The sequence below is a fragment of the Ascaphus truei genome, chromosome 8, assembly GCF_040206685.1.
Source record: "Ascaphus truei isolate aAscTru1 chromosome 8, aAscTru1.hap1, whole genome shotgun sequence".
Taxonomy (NCBI): domain Eukaryota; kingdom Metazoa; phylum Chordata; class Amphibia; order Anura; family Ascaphidae; genus Ascaphus; species Ascaphus truei.
Window position 1 is genome coordinate 47,599,176 of NC_134490.1, and position 16,926 is coordinate 47,616,101.

The window sequence follows — 16,926 nt, forward strand, 5'->3', positions numbered from 1 at the left end:
CAGCATTTCCGTGTAATTGCCGTCTTTCAAAGTTTAAATTACATTAAAACTAACAATTTTACTTATTTGTATCCTGTGAAAAATGAACGTTTTGTTTCCTCGGGGCCGCTGAATTCATGCATGTCAGCTTATTATCAATATCTGCGACCAATGGTGGCAATATAATTACTTTACAAAGAATGGAGACAAAAACAACAATCTAACAACGGTTGATTTGAGGACTGAAAAGGGTTTGCTTACTAAAGACATTAGGTAAAGATTGTAAAAAATACAAATTAAAAAACGTACATGTGCTAAAAAAAAAAAAATTCAATATTGTAAAATGCTATACTGGTTTTCTTTTTCTACAGAGAATGTGAAAGCGATCTACATTTAGGCGATTAAACACGCCACTGTCATTGGTTCACTTTGGTCCAAGCTCTGACAACCCTATAAAAATCTATGAGAGGATAGATCAGGCCTATTTTCTGAGGCTCTAAATACGTTTGAGGATATTGCATGTGCATAACGATACTCCATCACTATTTACTGCAGCATAATATTTTGAAGAGAGGGCATGATAAATAACCTACTCTTTCAGGGTGTGCACTTACCTGCAGAGCCGTCAAACCCCGATATAAACGTGCGCCGGCAGTCACATGGTGCAATGTATTCACTCTGCACAAGGGGAGATATTTCCATGTTTAGAGCTAGCAGCAGCGCAGGACTCACTCACTCACTGCACCGAAACTCACTCACTCACTGCGCCGAAACTCACTCACTCACTGCGCCGAAACTCACTCACTGCGCCAAAACTCACTCACTGCGCCAAAACTCACTCACTCACTGCGCCACTCTAAATTTAGACCTTTTATCAAAGATTAACAAGAAAAGTATTAAGGGCAAACATTTCAGCTGCCAAATTATTATTATTTTTTTATGGTTTTGCAAAACAACATTGCAGGTATCAGCAGGAAGCACAGCACAATATTATCCTAGTGTCTGAAGCGGATGGATCTTCGTTGTTATATCCCTGAAGCAAACAGGGTCTCAATCTCTCAAGATTTATTCACTACGTCAACATTTCGGTCCTATTCCAGAGGACTTCTCAAGGGAAAGGTCCTGGAATAAAACTGAAACGTTGATGTCGTTAATAAACCTTTAAATGTTTTTGTAAGTACCCGACTGAATTTGCTTTATATTCTCTTGTTTTAATGCACCCAGGCTACGAGTTACCGACCTTCCTTCAAGCTGTATAGATACAGTCTTTAGAGTTCACGCAAACATTTATTAAGGTTTTCACAGGATCTGTGCTACAAAATGTGTCTGTCGTAGCCATAAATCCCTACAGTCGGGTAACTGTGACCGTGTGGCTATATACTGCAGACCTCAGAAGCTACAAGCAGCTGCCGTTTCAGTCCCACATCACAACAAAGCTCGGGACTTGCTTTCACTTCCTCGTATACTTTTGATGACATTCATCCATCACAGGTATGAACTTCTGCTACAAGCTCAGCTGGGAGAGGGTCTCGGTTGGTGTACATGGAATGACTTACCTGGTGTGCGTCCCCGGAGGGCACGATATACGCCTGGAGTGGCTCAGAGATGGTTTTGGAAGATCGCATGGTCTGTCTCAGCTGACGCAGGAATTCTGTGGTTACCTTCGGAGCCATTTTTACTGCCTTAGGAAGAGAAGAGGGATGGAACGCCTTATTAAATACCATACAAACGGAGAGACTGTCTCACACCCTTGGGGTGAAATTACCCCGGTCATACCCTTAGGGGATTATACCTGACTCATACCCATGGGGGAGGGTTACCCCTGTCTCACACCCATGGGGGGAGCATTACCCTTCCTTACACCTATATAGGGGAGGGCAACTCCTGTCTCACACCCCTAGGGGGAGGGTTACCCGTCTCACACCCCTGCGGGGGGGGGGGGTTACCCCTGTCTCACACCCCTGGGGGGGGTTACCCCTGTCTCACACCCCTGGGGGGGGGTTACCCCTGTCTCACACCCCTGGGGGTAAGGTTACCCCTGTCTCACACCCCTGGGGGGGGGGCTTACCCGTCTCACACCCCTGGGGGGGGGTTACCCCTGTCTCACACCCCTGGGGGGAGGGTTACCCCTGTCTCACACCCATGGTGGAGGGTTACCTATTTCACACCTATATAGGGGGGTGCTCACACCCATAGCGAGCGGCAACTACCCGCAAACACTAAAGGCACTTATCACAAAGCCCCAGCACAGACTCATGGGACGTATAGCATCCAATAACACCAGGAGCACCCGACAAGCAGCAGTATTCCCCACACTATACCCCCGGCGGACAGGACCTGTTACCATGCGAGTCCCCGGCTTCCAGTGCTCTCTGTTCGGCGCACAATCACACACACTGCGAACTGCCAAGCACCGCGTGTGCTGCCGGGGGTTGTAGTCCGCTTCTCACACACCACCCACCGCCAATCAGAGAGAGGAGCACAGAGAAGACTACATATCCCATGAGGCCACATGACAGTGTTGTTCCTGCTGTGTTTTTTCAATGATCATTATGCAAGTGTCAGTATGAAGATAATTCAGTATTATTATATACTTAGTATTAGGAGAGTGATGGTACCCCTAGGAAGGGCAGTGCGAGTTGTTGGTACATGTTATTATACAGGCTTTTTTTATAAAGAAAAAAACAAATGTAGAAAAATACAAAAAATATTGTCACAATTTTAATTATTATTTCGCACTTTTTCCAAATGCGTATGTCTGATTGTTACTCAATATCGCAAATTGGATACCGCTAGTTTTTTTATCATAAACTTTAATTTCCACTTCTGGTATAAATATAAAATTATTTTCGGGGGCTACCCACCTCTGTTCTCATATAAAATAAATATAACACATTATAGAGGGTCGGGGTTCCTTACAATGCATCTGATCTCAGACGTGCTGTTAGAGACGGTTGGGGTTCCTTACAATGCATCTGATCTCAGGCACGCTATTAGAGAGGGTTGGGGTTGCTTACAATGCATCTGATCTCAGAAGCGCTATTAGAGAGGGTTGGGGTTGCTTACAATGCATCTGATCTCAGACATGCTATTAGGAGAGGGTTGGGGTTCCACAGAATTTCACAATATAATTATAGGGTTCCGTTAAACAAAAAAATGTTGAACACCACTGTACTAAGCAGTCTTCTGCCATGAGACACGCTCGGCGCTGGGACACCCGTTATAGCCTAATAAAGTCAATTAGCTGTAGGGTGTCTTATGGCAGAAGACTACTTAAGAAATATGGGCCTGTAAATTCTATCTACACAGCAAGGTACACTACACCCTCTAGAAACAGAGGGGTTAACCCTTTCACTGCTGGAGGGGCTTGTCGCACTTTGCACCAGCAGATCAGCATAACAGAAAACAAATTGAGACACAAGAGGCTATATTATTAATTGAGAATATATTTGCTAGTAACCAAATGAAGGCAAGTTGCAGTCATTTTGCTTGAGTTTACTGATTTAGCCAACGACAACTTAAGATGGAGAGATAACCGAAGCAGGTTCCATTTAAAAAGGAGATAGTGAGCTCATTTTTAAAAAAGGATAACGCTCGATTCCAAACTATTTCCACCGTCCACTTTCTCATGATCATTAAGAAAATGCCATGAGAAGAGCACATTCCGCCTACCTCCTGCGGGTCTCCTGGCTGCCTGGAATCTGTACAAGTTGACTGCACAGAGAGGAGAGATCTGCCCTTTAGTCTTTCTTAACAAACTCATCAGCCTCTGGTGACGAGGCCCCGTGTTACAATTCAGCTGGACCTTGCCCACCGCGAAAGATTTCTTCCGTAAGGGGAAGTGCATATCTTATACAGAGATAAACTCATTTACAATGGACCCTGTAATGTGACATGTACAGTATGGACATGCTATTATGTATGAGAGACCAGGACACTCTCTGACGTGGATGCAGGGGAACGTCTTTATTTTTGTCTTTAGTCTTTTTATTGTAGTCTTTGAACCTTGTTTTCTTTTATCAAACTTAATCGTTATCGTATCAAGTATATTTTCAGAACTAACACAAGGTGGCAGCACGAAATTAACGATGTCCTAGTTCGAAGATGACAGAGGAAGGCGGATTAGTTGTGAGGAAGGTAGCTCGACTTTCTTTTTCTTACAATGAACACTAAGGGATTTGTGTGCCACAGAAAGATGACTTGGACATACGGCATTTTATTTTAAAACTGCATCAAATGATAAAATTCTTTTTTAAATCAGGTTTATGGTTGACGCAGATAATAAGCCACTGAAGTCAACAGCAACTTAAATATGGTGGCGTTTTATGATGTTAAGAAAAGGGGAAGAAATGTGATACACAGAAATACAGAATTTGATACATACCCATTGTTATATGCACATCTACATAAATCCTATCGCAAAACCCCACATCACAAGATAGATACAGTGCTTTGAGAAGAGATAAAAATGCCTCTCTTAGCAATACTGTATAATGATATGTTTAGAATATATCCTTTGGCAACTGGAGAGGGTTTTCATTTTAAACCCCAATTTATTTATTTATAAAATGTTTTACCAGGAAGTAATACATTGAGAGTTACCTCTCGTTTTCAAGTATGTCCTGGGCATAGAGGAGCGCAGGAGTTGTGCATTTGTATTATATAAATGTAAGGCCAATTTCCTTTCTCTAGCTCTATAGAGGTATTGAGCATTATATAGTGCTCCTGATACATTACGTTACAGTGGTAGCTTGGAGCTCCCCTAATTCTGTTTTGCTATGTTCATTTAACCCCTTCTTTCTTGGATAGAACTGGAACAGTTGTGCTGCGGGATTTCATCTCCCTATCATGCTGACCAAGTATTGGCCCGTTGGTACTAATGGGTCATGCCTAGCTTGGGAGACCCTCACAGTTCAGGCAATGCATTGCTTTGCAATCCCCCCACAACTGGGTTTTTGCCACTTACATGAACTGGGGACCCACGAAAAGGACTGAGCTATTCTCACCAATGGAAGACCCTCCATTCACCAGACAGTATTCCAAACCAAAATAATATGGAAGACCATGCATGGCAGTCATTCAATACCGAGAGTAAAGCTGCAAATCACAGCCACGTTACTCCTCATATATAGGCTCTTCGGTATCACAATGCTGACAGACATTTTTATTTCCGAAAGCTGCGTGAACTTCGCGCGCACTGTTCTCCCACTGTAAGACCAGCACGTTACTCTTACGAGGGACCTTTTGATTAGGGCTAATCCCCACAAAATGAGCATGGATGACCTTAATCTTAACCCCTTTGTTGCCAGCGGGCCTGTAAATGTTGTAGGCCCCTCTGGCAGGGAATCGGTTAAGTAGAGTTTTATTTACTGAGACGAGTCCTGGTGACTTGAACTAGTACTACTTTATCCCACCGCTCACTTTCCGCTGCTGATGCAGGATGAGAGGCCTTCTCTCAGGCTTTGTTTCCTGACCGTGGGATGAGAGGCCTTCTCTCAGGCTGTGTTTCCTGACCGTGGGATGAGAGGCCTTCTCTCATGCTGTGTTTCCTGACCCGTGGGATGAGAGGCCTTCTCTCAGGCTGTGTTTCCTGACCGTGGGATGAGAGGCCTTCTCTCAGGCTGTGTTTCCTGACCGTGGGATGAGAGGCCTTCTCTCAGGCTGTGTTTCCTGATCGTGGGATGAGAGGCCTTCTCTCAGGCTGTGTTTCCTGACCCGTGGGATGAGAGGCCTTCTCTCAGGCTGTGTTTCCTGACCTGTGGGATGAGAGGCCTTCTCTCGGGCTGTTTCCTGACCCGTGGGATGAGAGGCCTTCTCTCTTGCTGTTTCCTGACCCGTGGGATGAGAGGCCTTCTCTCAGGCTGTGTTTCCTGACCCGTGGGATGAGAGGCCTTCTCTCAGGCTGTGTTTCCTGACCCGTGGGATGAGAGGCCTTCTCTCAGGCTGTGTTTCCTGACCCGTGGGATGAGAGGCCTTCTCTCATGCTGTTTCCTGACCCGTGGGATGAGAGGCCTTCTCTCAGGCTGTGTTTCCTGACCCGTGGGATGAGAGGCCTTCTCTCAGGCTGTGTTTCCTGACCGTGGGATGAGAGGCCTTCTCTCAGGCTGTGTTTCCTGACCCGTGGGATGAGAGGCCTTCTCTCATGCTGTTTCCTGACCCGTGGGATGAGAGGCCTTTTCTCAGGCTGTGTTTCCTGACCCGTGGGATGAGAGGCCTTCTCTCAGGCTGTGTTTCCTGACCCGTGGGATGAGAGGCCTTCTCTCAGGCTGTGTTTCCTGACCGTGGGATGAGAGGCCTTCTCTCAAGCTGTGTTTCCTGACCCGTGGGATGAGAGGCCTTCTCTCAGGCTGTGTTTCCTGACCCGTGGGATGAGAGGCCTTCTCTCATGCTGTTTCCTGACCCGTGGGATGAGAGGCCTTTTCTCAGGCTGTGTTTCCTGACCCGTGGGATGAGAGGCCTTCTCTCAGGCTGTGTTTCCTGACCCGTGGGATGAGAGGCCTTCTCTCAGGCTGTGTTTCCTGACCGTGGGATGAGAGGCCTTCTCTCAAGCTGTGTTTCCTGACCCGTGGGATGAGAGGCCTTCTCTCAGGCTGTGTTTCCTGACCGTGGGATGAGAGGCCTTCTCTCAGGCTGTGTTTCCTGACCCGTGGGATGAGAGGCCTTCTCTCAGGCTGTTTCCTGACCCGTGGGATCAGAGGCCTTCTCTCGGGCTGTTTCCTGACCCGTGGGATGAGAGGCCTTCTCTCAGGCTGTGTTTCCTGACCCGTGGGATGAGAGGCCTTCTCTCAGGCTGTGTTTCCTGACCCGTGGGATGAGAGGCCTTCTCTCGGGCTGTTTCCTGACCCGTGGGATGAGAGGCCTTCTCTCAGGCTGTTTCCTGAATCAGGGGATGAGAGGCCTTCTCTCAGGCTGTGTTTCCTGACCCATGGGATGAGAGGCCTTCTCTCGGGCTGTTTCCTGACCCGTGGGATGAGAGGCCTTCTCTCAGGCTGTGTTTCCTGACCCGTGGGATGAGAGGCCTTCTCTCAGGCTGTGATTCCTGACCCGTGGGATGAGAGGCCTTCTCTCAGGCTGTGTTTCCTGACCGTGGGATGAGAGGCCTTCTCTCAGGCTGTGTTTCCTGACCGTGGGATGAGAGGCCTTCTCTCAGGCTGTGTTTCCTGACCCGTGGGATGAGAGGCCTTCTCTCAGGCTGTGTTTCCTGACCGTGGGATGAGAGGCCTTCTCTCAGGCTGTGTTTCCTGACCGTGGGATGAGAGGCCTTCTCTCAGGCTGTGGTTCCTGATCGTGGGATGAGAGGCCTTCTCTCAGGCTGTGTTTCCTGACCCGTGGGATGAGAGGCCTTCTCTCAGGCTGTGTTTCCTGACCAGTGGGATGAGAGGCCTTCTCTCGGGCTGTTTCCTGACCCGTGGGATGAGAGGCCTTCTCTCTTGCTGTTTCCTGACCCGTGGGATGAGAGGCCTTCTCTCAGGCTGTGTTTCCTGACCCGTGGGATGAGAGGCCTTCTCTCAGGCTGTGTTTCCTGACCCGTGGGATGAGAGGCCTTCTCTCAGGCTGTGTTTCCTGACCCGTGGGATGAGAGGCCTTCTCTCATGCTGTTTCCTGACCCGTGGGATGAGAGGCCTTCTCTCAGGCTGTGTTTCCTGACCCGTGGGATGAGAGGCCTTCTCTCAGGCTGTGTTTCCTGACCGTGGGATGAGAGGCCTTCTCTCAGGCTGTGTTTCCTGACCCGTGGGATGAGAGGCCTTCTCTCAGGCTGTGTTTCCTGACCCGTGGGATGAGAGGCCTTCTCTCATGCTGTTTCCTGACCCGTGGGATGAGAGGCCTTTTCTCAGGCTGTGTTTCCTGACCCGTGGGATGAGAGGCCTTCTCTCAGGCTGTGTTTCCTGACCCGTGGGATGAGAGGCCTTCTCTCAGGCTGTGTTTCCTGACCGTGGGATGAGAGGCCTTCTCTCAAGCTGTGTTTCCTGACCCGTGGGATGAGAGGCCTTCTCTCAGGCTGTGTTTCCTGACCGTGGGATGAGAGGCCTTCTCTCAGGCTGTGTTTCCTGACCCGTGGGATGAGAGGCCTTCTCTCGGGCTGTTTCCTGACCCGTGGGATGAGAGGCCTTCTCTCGGGCTGTTTCCTGACCCGTGGGATGAGAGGCCTTCTCTCAGGCTGTGTTTCCTGACCCGTGGGATGAGAGGCCTTCTCTCAGGCTGTGTTTCCTGACCCGTGGGATGAGAGGCCTTCTCTCGGGCTGTTTCCTGACCCGTGGGATGAGAGGCCTTCTCTCAGGCTGTTTCCTGAATCAGGGGATGAGAGGCCTTCTCTCAGGCTGTGTTTCCTGACCCATGGGATGAGAAGCCTTCTCTCGGGCTGTTTCCTGACCCGTGGGATGAGAGGCCTTCTCTCAGGCTGTGTTTCCTGACCCATGGGATGAGAGGCCTTCTCTCAGGCTGTGATTCCTGACCCGTGGGATGAGAGGCCTTCTCTCATGCTGTGTTTCCTGACCCGTGGGATGAGAGGCCTTCTCTCCGAGCTGTGTTTCCTGACCCGTGGGATGAGAGGCTTCTCTCAGGCTGTGTTTCCTGACCCATGGGAACCAATAGGTTTTTTTTCCCAGTGGAAACAAAATCCTGCAGCTCCCTTCCTGTTGGAAGTAAGATAGATTTGTGTGATGAGCTGTATCCGACTCCCCCTCACTCAAATACAAACATAATGTCCGTATTTGTTTGAGTTGGATAGGGATTTATACTTATGTGGAGCACACGCAGAAGCGGTGGAAAAATAGGTCTTGTTTTTTCAATTTTGGGAGGGAAAGTGTCTTTCTGGCCCCTTAGTTTAAGAGGTAATCCAAGAATCTAAAAATATATATATATAAATATTTGGATTAATATATGCAGCCTTTTATTACCTTTATTGAAAACCAATTACCTAAGCTGCCGATCGATTGGTTCTCCCGTGATCGATCTGTAAAGATCCTGCTTCAGTTTCAATCAACCCTTCAGTGTAACTCAGCAGGTACAATGTATTCTTATATTACTAAGGTAACATTATCTATTGTTACAGTTTGCAGCTCAAACTGCTGGGAATATTGGCAACACATTCTCACAACAGGAAAGTGTTACAAAGATCTTGCACTGCTGAGGAGGTGTGCTAAATAAACTCTGGTATAGAAATCAAAGGATGCTCAGTATATTAAAAACTCATTGCAAATGGAATTAAGGGCTGAATTTAAAAATAAAAAAAAGGTAGTAAGTATTATCTAATACTACAGAACTGATTTATTTTAAAAAAAAACACACATGTAGGATATTGCGTGGATTACTTCTTTAAAGTGATTCCCCCCTCCCCCCCTAATTTTTTTTTTTTTGTTATAGGGTACTCTCTTGGGATTTAAGGTACAAGGCTCTTTAAAATAATTTATTTTATCACAAAAAAGATGTAGTTGCCCCAATACTTCTGCTTCCGGTCACCGTGCATAGCGCTATAAAAACATGAAATAATACTGAATAGGACACAATACTTCAAATATCAGCATTGGCTTCTATTTCTGTGGTGCATAGAACAGAGTCCTGCCACATAATCTGTAACTATATACAGGCATACCCTGGTTTAAGGACACTCACTTTAAGTACACTCGCGAGTAAGTACATCTCGCTCAATAGGCAAACGGCAGCTCACGCATGCGCCAGTCATCACGTCCTGAACAGCAATACCGACTCCCTACCTGTAACGAAGGTGTGCACAAGCGGGGAGACTATAGAGCCTGTTACAAATGCCTTATTTACATCAGTTCTGCACGTATATGACGATTGCATCGATAAGTGGAAAAGAAGGTAGTGCTTCACTTTAAGTACATTTTCGCTTTACATACATGCTCCGGTCCGATTGCGTACCTTAATGTGGGGTATGCCTGTACTGCCTTCCCCTAATCTGCAGGATTCCAGTGAATATGATGCTACACTATCTTTCCCTTTACTCTGGAAGATTTAAATCCTGCTAAAATAAATGGAGCTTTCATCTTCCAAAGCATCACTTCACGGGATTTTGTGGGGTCTTGATTATTGGTTATTACTGTAACAGAGGGAAGTAATGGCAGTCATTGCAATCCTCGGTGTGAGCAGAGAGATACACAATATCATTCCGCAGTGTAAAGAAATGAAATCAGGTATGGTCTAAGTCTTTATGAATATAGAAAAATGCTGAAAACATTCTGGAAATGTAATACACTCAAGTACTTTATACTACATGTAGAAAGAAGATTTATTCACCAAGTGCATGATTGTCCCTGTTTCTTGGTTGTCAAAAATCATAAAAATCCTATTTACTGTATTTGTCCGTATTCTCCATATTTTTAAATCAGGTATCACAGATTAGGTATCCTCACTTTTAAAGCTTTACACTCATCTGCTGCTCCTTACATCTCAGCCCTAATTTCTCGCTATTCACCATCCAGACTCTTGCGTTCTGCTCAAGGATGTCTTCTCTCTACCCCCTTTGTATCTAAAGCCCTCTCCCGCCTTAAACCTTTCTCACTGACTGCCCCACACCTCTGGAATGCCCTTTCCCTCAATACCCGACTTTTAATTTAAACTCACAACAGAGTGTTCCCCTATGATCCCGCTCTTCTACAACCCAGACTTTGACCTAGGTAGAGCGACAGGTGCATTCCAAGCCTGGAGGGCGGCCGGCATTGCCAAAGTAGGAGATCTGTTCTCTTTCTGTAGGTTTATCCCGTTCCCAGAATTACAAAAAAAAAATAGAAACCTGCCCCCCTCTGAGATATTGCGCTACCTGCAGGTAAAACGTTTTGTAACACAATATTATAGAGCTGGTGTGTCCCCTGCCTCCACTTATTTTGAAACGCTTTATAGAAAGCGAGCTCTGGAGAAAGGTATGATATCCGCTCTGTACCATATTCTAATTAACTCTGATGCAGGTGGCAGATAGTATCTCTATATGCTGAAATGGGAGGAAGAACTAGGAGAGGTTCTCAATGACGAGGACTGGGCAGATATATGGGAAGCTGCAACAAAAGCTCAACATGCACGGTGGTAAAAGAGAACTCCTACAAATTACTATTTCGCTGGTATATGACTCCGGTTAGGCTCCATACGATATTTAACTCCCACTCGCCGTCCTGTTTTAGAGGTTGTGGACAAAACGGTTCAATGTCACATATTTGGTGGAGATGTCCAAAACTGGCACCCAGTTGAGACCCGACCCATGGGTTGCCCTCCTGGGAAGACCTATTCAAGATATGCCGCGAACCTCAGCCAAGCTGATTGCCCATATCATGTCAGCCACAAGATGCTGAATCGCGGCGTCCTGGAAAAAACAGGAAGCTCCCTCTGTAGCTATGGTTAAACGTCGAATATGGCATATCTCTGTGTAGCAGAGTCCCCCTCCTTACCTCCGGTGAGGGGTAGCTGCCGGTCGCTAGGCTAATCGGTGGAGTTCCCCGCAATCACGGAATTGACAGGGGGCGGCCATCTTGGAGAGAGGGGCCGTGCATGCGCAGTGTGGCCAGCATGGCAGCTATCTTAAATTGGCTCCACATAGACTGCAGCAGGACTACAGGTCCCAGAATCCTCAAGGGGGAAGGGAGATCACGTGTGGTGATCCAGCGAATGGGCTGTAAGCAGCCTAACAGGAGCAGGATATCCTCCGTGAGCGGAGAGCCCGCGAACCAGAGCTGACGGAGGCGGCAAGCTGGAAGGTAGTGTCCAGGGAGCAGAGGCTTCCTGGATTAGGCCAGATCTTGCCACGTAGGCCCTCGGCTAGGCCCTGAGCCACCTGCTGTACCGGTGGGCGGACGCTCACGCGGTGATCTGCTGCCTGGGACCAACCTGCAGGTTGCAAGGATAGTGTGAGACACTCCATCTGGAGCTCACACCACGTAGAGCTCGGGACGTGGACCACTCCCTGGAAAAGGTGTGAAGGGATTGTTGGAGGCCCCGCTGCGTGGGACCTGCTTTCACACAATTCTGCAAGCTACACCAGGGTACTGGAGTACCCAGGCAGGTACCCAACATGCACCAACATATCACAGGGGGTAGCGCTACCTCACATTTGGGTGGGATTGCTGGAACGGACACTCTCAGCACTTTGGGGGAACCACTCAGTGTTCGGGGTCACTGCATTATATTGTTGTTGCATAGTAGTGTGCGATATGTGTGGTGTTATTACTTTTTACTGTTGTATTGGTTCCTGTGAGGGGTTATCCCGCAAATGCTGGGATCCCTCATAGGTGAAGGCGCAGAACGCAAAGAGATAAAGCTCACCCCAGGTTCCCAGAAGCGGAGGCTTAGGCTCTCCCCGCTGGCGCTGACCGCGCTGAGCGCACGGTGCTTGTTGCTTGTAATTACATAAATGTATATGTGCAAGTCCCCGCTCACGCGGTGCACGCACGCTCTCGTGCGTGGGCACGCACGCTCACTCAAGCTTGGCACTTGAGTAAACAAAAAATGTAACTTTGAAGCGCTCTCAATTTGCCTGCAACGCCCCCCTGCGCGTGCTTGCGAAATAGGCAGGACACCCGGCGCTCATGGTTGGAGAGCTGGTGACGTCGCCGCTGTCAAGCATGAGCGCGGTCAGCGGCAGCGGGGCCACCGCCTTAGGCCTCCTGTGAGCATTCAGGTACAGCAGCCTGCGTATTTCCTTTAGGCATACAGTAGGGGAAGGGGGCTGCATCTGTTATGGAAAAGCTCACTGCATTCCTGAGAGAGAACTGACATAGGTTTTCCCAGATCTGGGATCCCTGATTCGCCGGAGAGGGGGGGCAGAGAGACAACAGAGAACTAGCCTTTATATAGGAGGGATTAAATCGTTCCCCCCGAGGTTATTCGGGCAAGGCCAGGAACAAGGAATATTTCTTATAGATAATAGGTACAGGAAAATAGACAAGTTAAAAACCTGATAAAGAAGGTGCCCCTCCCCCCCCCCCACACCCCTCCCCATTCTTTCCTATGTATTTGCCTGGTCTATTTATTATTTAAACTTATTAGTAGTTGTTAATTTGACCCCATCATCACTGTTCAAATGTAAATGTATGCGAAAACTGCTAGTTGTGGTCCTGAATGTTCCCTTTTTATTTTCTGTATCCCATTGAAAACTAAAAATAATATTAAGTTGAAAAAAAAAAATCAAATGTTCATCACTGCAAATATTTCATCTTTACAAGTCTATACTGCGCCCCACACGGTGCGGCTGCCTCCTCCAGCGCACAATGGTTTTGAGCAATCCTACAGGGGTTTTGTTTTCTTTTGACATATTTTCCACATTTCTTGTAATCTCTGTGTTCTTCCTGCAGACTCATCCTTCCCCAGTGGCATAATCATTTCTTCCACTGACAGCAGTTAGACTTGTGTTACCCTAGTAGTCATGTTATTGCAGACATATTTTGCTTTCATCTGTTCATTTCTTAGACCGGTTCCAGCCAAGTGCACTTGCAGAGCTCGGGGTTAAAGCAGGGGTTCTCAACTCCAGTCTCCAATACGCACCAACAGGTCAGGTTTTCAGGATATCCCTGCTTCAGCACAAGTGGCTCCATCAGTGGCTCAGTCTTTGTCTGAGTCACATGTGCTGAAGCAAGCTCTTCGACTGATCCACTGATTGAGCCACCTGTGCTGAAGCAAGGATGTCCTTAAAACCTGACCTGTTGTGGGGTCTTGAGGACTGGAGTTGAGAATCCCCGGGTTAAAGCGGTGATCACCATTTTGTTTTTAGGAAATGAATTTGTGTCCTTTCCAAAGCCTTTTATTATAATTTTTTTTAATCTGAAGCGTGGTCCAGGAGATATAGGCGTTTTGAATGGTTTGTGTCTGGGAGGTTAAAATAATGCTTTGCCAGAGCTCATTGCAGCCTTAAGGTTATTATGGTAACCTCACAAGATAGAGATTCAGAAAACCATGTTTTTCTCACACTAGAAAAACAGTTTTTGCTTCTAAGAAAAGAGCAAGAGATACTCAGGCAGCAAGATATTCCCATTATAGGAGTTAAACTCTGGGTAGTATACCTTGGCATACCAACGCTAAGACACTCATGAACAAAATGCCTCTGAAAACTGTATTTCCAACACAACCACCCACATCTTACCTCCAGGAGACTCCTGGTTTCACCGCCTTTCTCCCGGCATGACAGAGATGGTGATATGGCCAACTGTCAACATCACTGAGCTAATTAATAATGATAATGATGCCAGAGCATCCAGTGTTCCTAAGGCTACGATTATACAGGAGCAGCTGGGCGGCAGCACGTTGCGGTGACGTCACCGCTGCGATCCGGCAAAGCAGCAAGTTGAACTGTAGTCAGGAGGCAGCCGAAGGAGACAGGGAGGCGTGGTCATGAGCGGTTCACCCTCATCCTCTCGAGTCTGCCGCCCTGCAGTTCGGCGGTGCGTGGCCGTCGCGATAGGTATACATGATTACATTGGATTTATGCGCTTTGTTTTTCAGTCGCGCGGCGTGGAGCCACGCAACACCGACGGGCAGTTTTAGGTATAGTCACTGTCTAATATTGACTGACTGGGGCTGTGTAATATCCTTGATCATGCACGGAGGAGAATAACCCGGAGGACGGGTCTGTTTTCAGAGATCACTGAATAAGATAAAAAACAAATCGGAGGTTTTCTGTGTGGTGCAGAGGTACAAATGCCAAGACGCCATATTTAGTGCTTAATACCTTTCCTCCAACATGTTGTTGTTTGGACCAGACCACTGAAACCGTTCTCATTTGGAACATCTATCTAAGCATGAGTTGGAGTTGCTCGAAAGCAGGGAACGGTGATCCTTACTTCAATGTATAATTCAATTCAACGCCATCTTAACAATTGTATTTTTGTTTATACTGTAAATAACAGAAACGAGATAGACTATAATCCCCTTTCTTTGCAAACGAAAGGGAAGTTAAGGTTTGTAAACGAAGCATTAGCATTGCTTTTCTTTCAGTGCATATTCTGATTTAATGCCTAAAGTCTGTGTGTGCGTGTGTGTGAAACAAACGGGCACAATGCTCTGTGAAGGGGAGTCGTTCCCAATTCTGACAAGTACAAGGATGCTCCTCTCCTCCCTGACTCCTGGTCCATTGCTATGGTGACGGAGGATTCGGATCAAGCCTACAAAAATGAATCAGCCGACTGCTTTGCATGCCAAGCTACCCGTACATCTCAATGAGGGCTCTGACGTAGTGCCAGCTGAACTGAGAAGAGGAATTATGGGATGACAAAGACTTAAAGGATAAAAGAAGGGAACTATACAACGATGTCCCACATTTTATATTTGCTGCTCTATTGGTATTTATTTTTAGAAATACATGATGTGCTGTAACCTGACAGTTTTATATGATGCAATCAAACCATTATAATACTTACTCTTTGAGTCATCCCAATGGGCGTGAAACGCGTAGGAGAATCCGTTGACCTTTTAAATGAGCTAAATAAATAAAAGTTTTTTATTAGTTTTTTACGGATACTGGTCTCCAGAAGAGTTTGTTGTGCAGTGCGGAAATCTCTTGGAAACCTGTACAGAGCAGGAGATATAGACGGAGACTAACAGCATGAAAAGGAGAGAAGTACACACTTGAATTGCGAGTTCTCCACCGGTTGTCGGCATATGATGCACTATGTCTTACCATTCTGGGGCTTGGCCCGAAGAAGGACCCTGAGAGGCTGGAAAGCTTGTAACAGAACTACTTGCTGGTCCAATAAAAGGTTTCATATCCCCTACTCGCTCTCTTGGAATGCACGCAAACAAACCGCCACTGGCACTCTGCTGCCACGACAACTCACCGCCGGGCACCTCACCTCTTAACTTTTTGCCAGACGCACTCCACCCCTGGCACCATCTTTAAAAGTCTGAGTTCTGTGCACCCTGTGCCGCGCAGCTGCCACCTTACCGCTACTCTGAGTCCTGCGCACCCTCGTCAATGTCCCCTGCGGCCCCACTCCATGTCCCACACAGGACATTTAAAGAAGGTGCGCCTGAGCCGAGCACGCATGCTTGGGACTATGGACAAGGGCCACAACCGACATTATTGAGGGTGCGCGGGACTCATTTAAAGATAGCACCGGCGTCGGATCACACGCGGCGAAAAGTTAAGTGGTGAGATACCCAGCGGTGAGTTGTCATGGTAGTAGAGTGCTGGTTTGGTTGCTGGCAAATATCTTAGACTGCACTCGCCCTCAATTGTTACTACATTACGGGGCTTGGGTGAGTGTTTCGTGTCTGTAACGGATACTCCGCTCCGTGCTGCAGATCTGATTCATTATTATATGGTTCATTTGAAGGATAATGAATGAGCAAGTCCTGAAGCGCTGACACTTTTCAATCTATTACTTGGATTATAATCTCTTGCTCTCTATAACCCCATCTCTAACTCTTTCTATAACCACTCCCTATATTTCTTCACCTACCTGCTCCTATAAACACTGCCTTTTCCTGCTCCACTAAGTGCTCCAACCCCCCTCCCCAAATCACTCTCTCATGCAAGTGGGGCAAATTAGCAGCAAACACCTTGATACATATGTAATGGTGTTTCCCCCACCCTATGGGAGATTCCCCTGTTACCAGGTGTTTGGTGCTTGCTGAGCGGTCTGCAGATGGTAGTGGGGATGTCTGGATAGGCTTCTGGGATACATTACCATTGTTTATTCCTGGGTACACAGTGCCTCCATTTACTGCAGGCAATCCCCCCCCCCCCCCTGGAAAGATTACACACCAGACAGGTGGTATAGATAACTGGAACTGATTTATTGATCCTCTGCATGCACAGTATCATAGGAGTCTGCCCTATACAGTTCACTGCAGGTCTCCAACTTCTGGATGGTCCCTGGACCTCCACTCCGGGCCAAGGGCACCGAAGCAGTCCTTACTCTTCCCTGCCCCTCTAGCAGGGACAGGGGAAAGGTAATCACTCACTCTCCCCCAAGGGGAAAAGGAACAGGGGATGCCTGTGAGGATTCG

The 16,926-nt window shown here is 47.4% G+C and overlaps 1 protein-coding gene across 4 annotated transcripts in view; it reads right to left on the bottom strand.

Moving 5' to 3' along the window:
* Positions 1 to 16,926, bottom strand: part of XPNPEP1 (X-prolyl aminopeptidase 1) — a 63,942-nt gene that overhangs the window by 20,741 nt on the left and 26,275 nt on the right. The window contains exons 1-3 of one of the 4 annotated variants that reach the window (XM_075611825.1): positions 3,652 to 3,790; positions 1,536 to 1,661; positions 594 to 657 (exon numbers count right to left, since the gene is read on the bottom strand). In XM_075611825.1, the coding sequence (XP_075467940.1) occupies positions 594 to 657; positions 1,536 to 1,652 (181 nt within the window). In that variant the 5' untranslated portion in view covers positions 1,653 to 1,661; positions 3,652 to 3,790. Of the gene's footprint in view, positions 1 to 593; positions 658 to 1,535; positions 1,662 to 2,316; positions 2,443 to 3,651; positions 3,791 to 16,926 lie in introns of those variants that run through there. The other 3 variants (XM_075611822.1, XM_075611824.1, XM_075611821.1) reach the window with 3 other exon arrangements.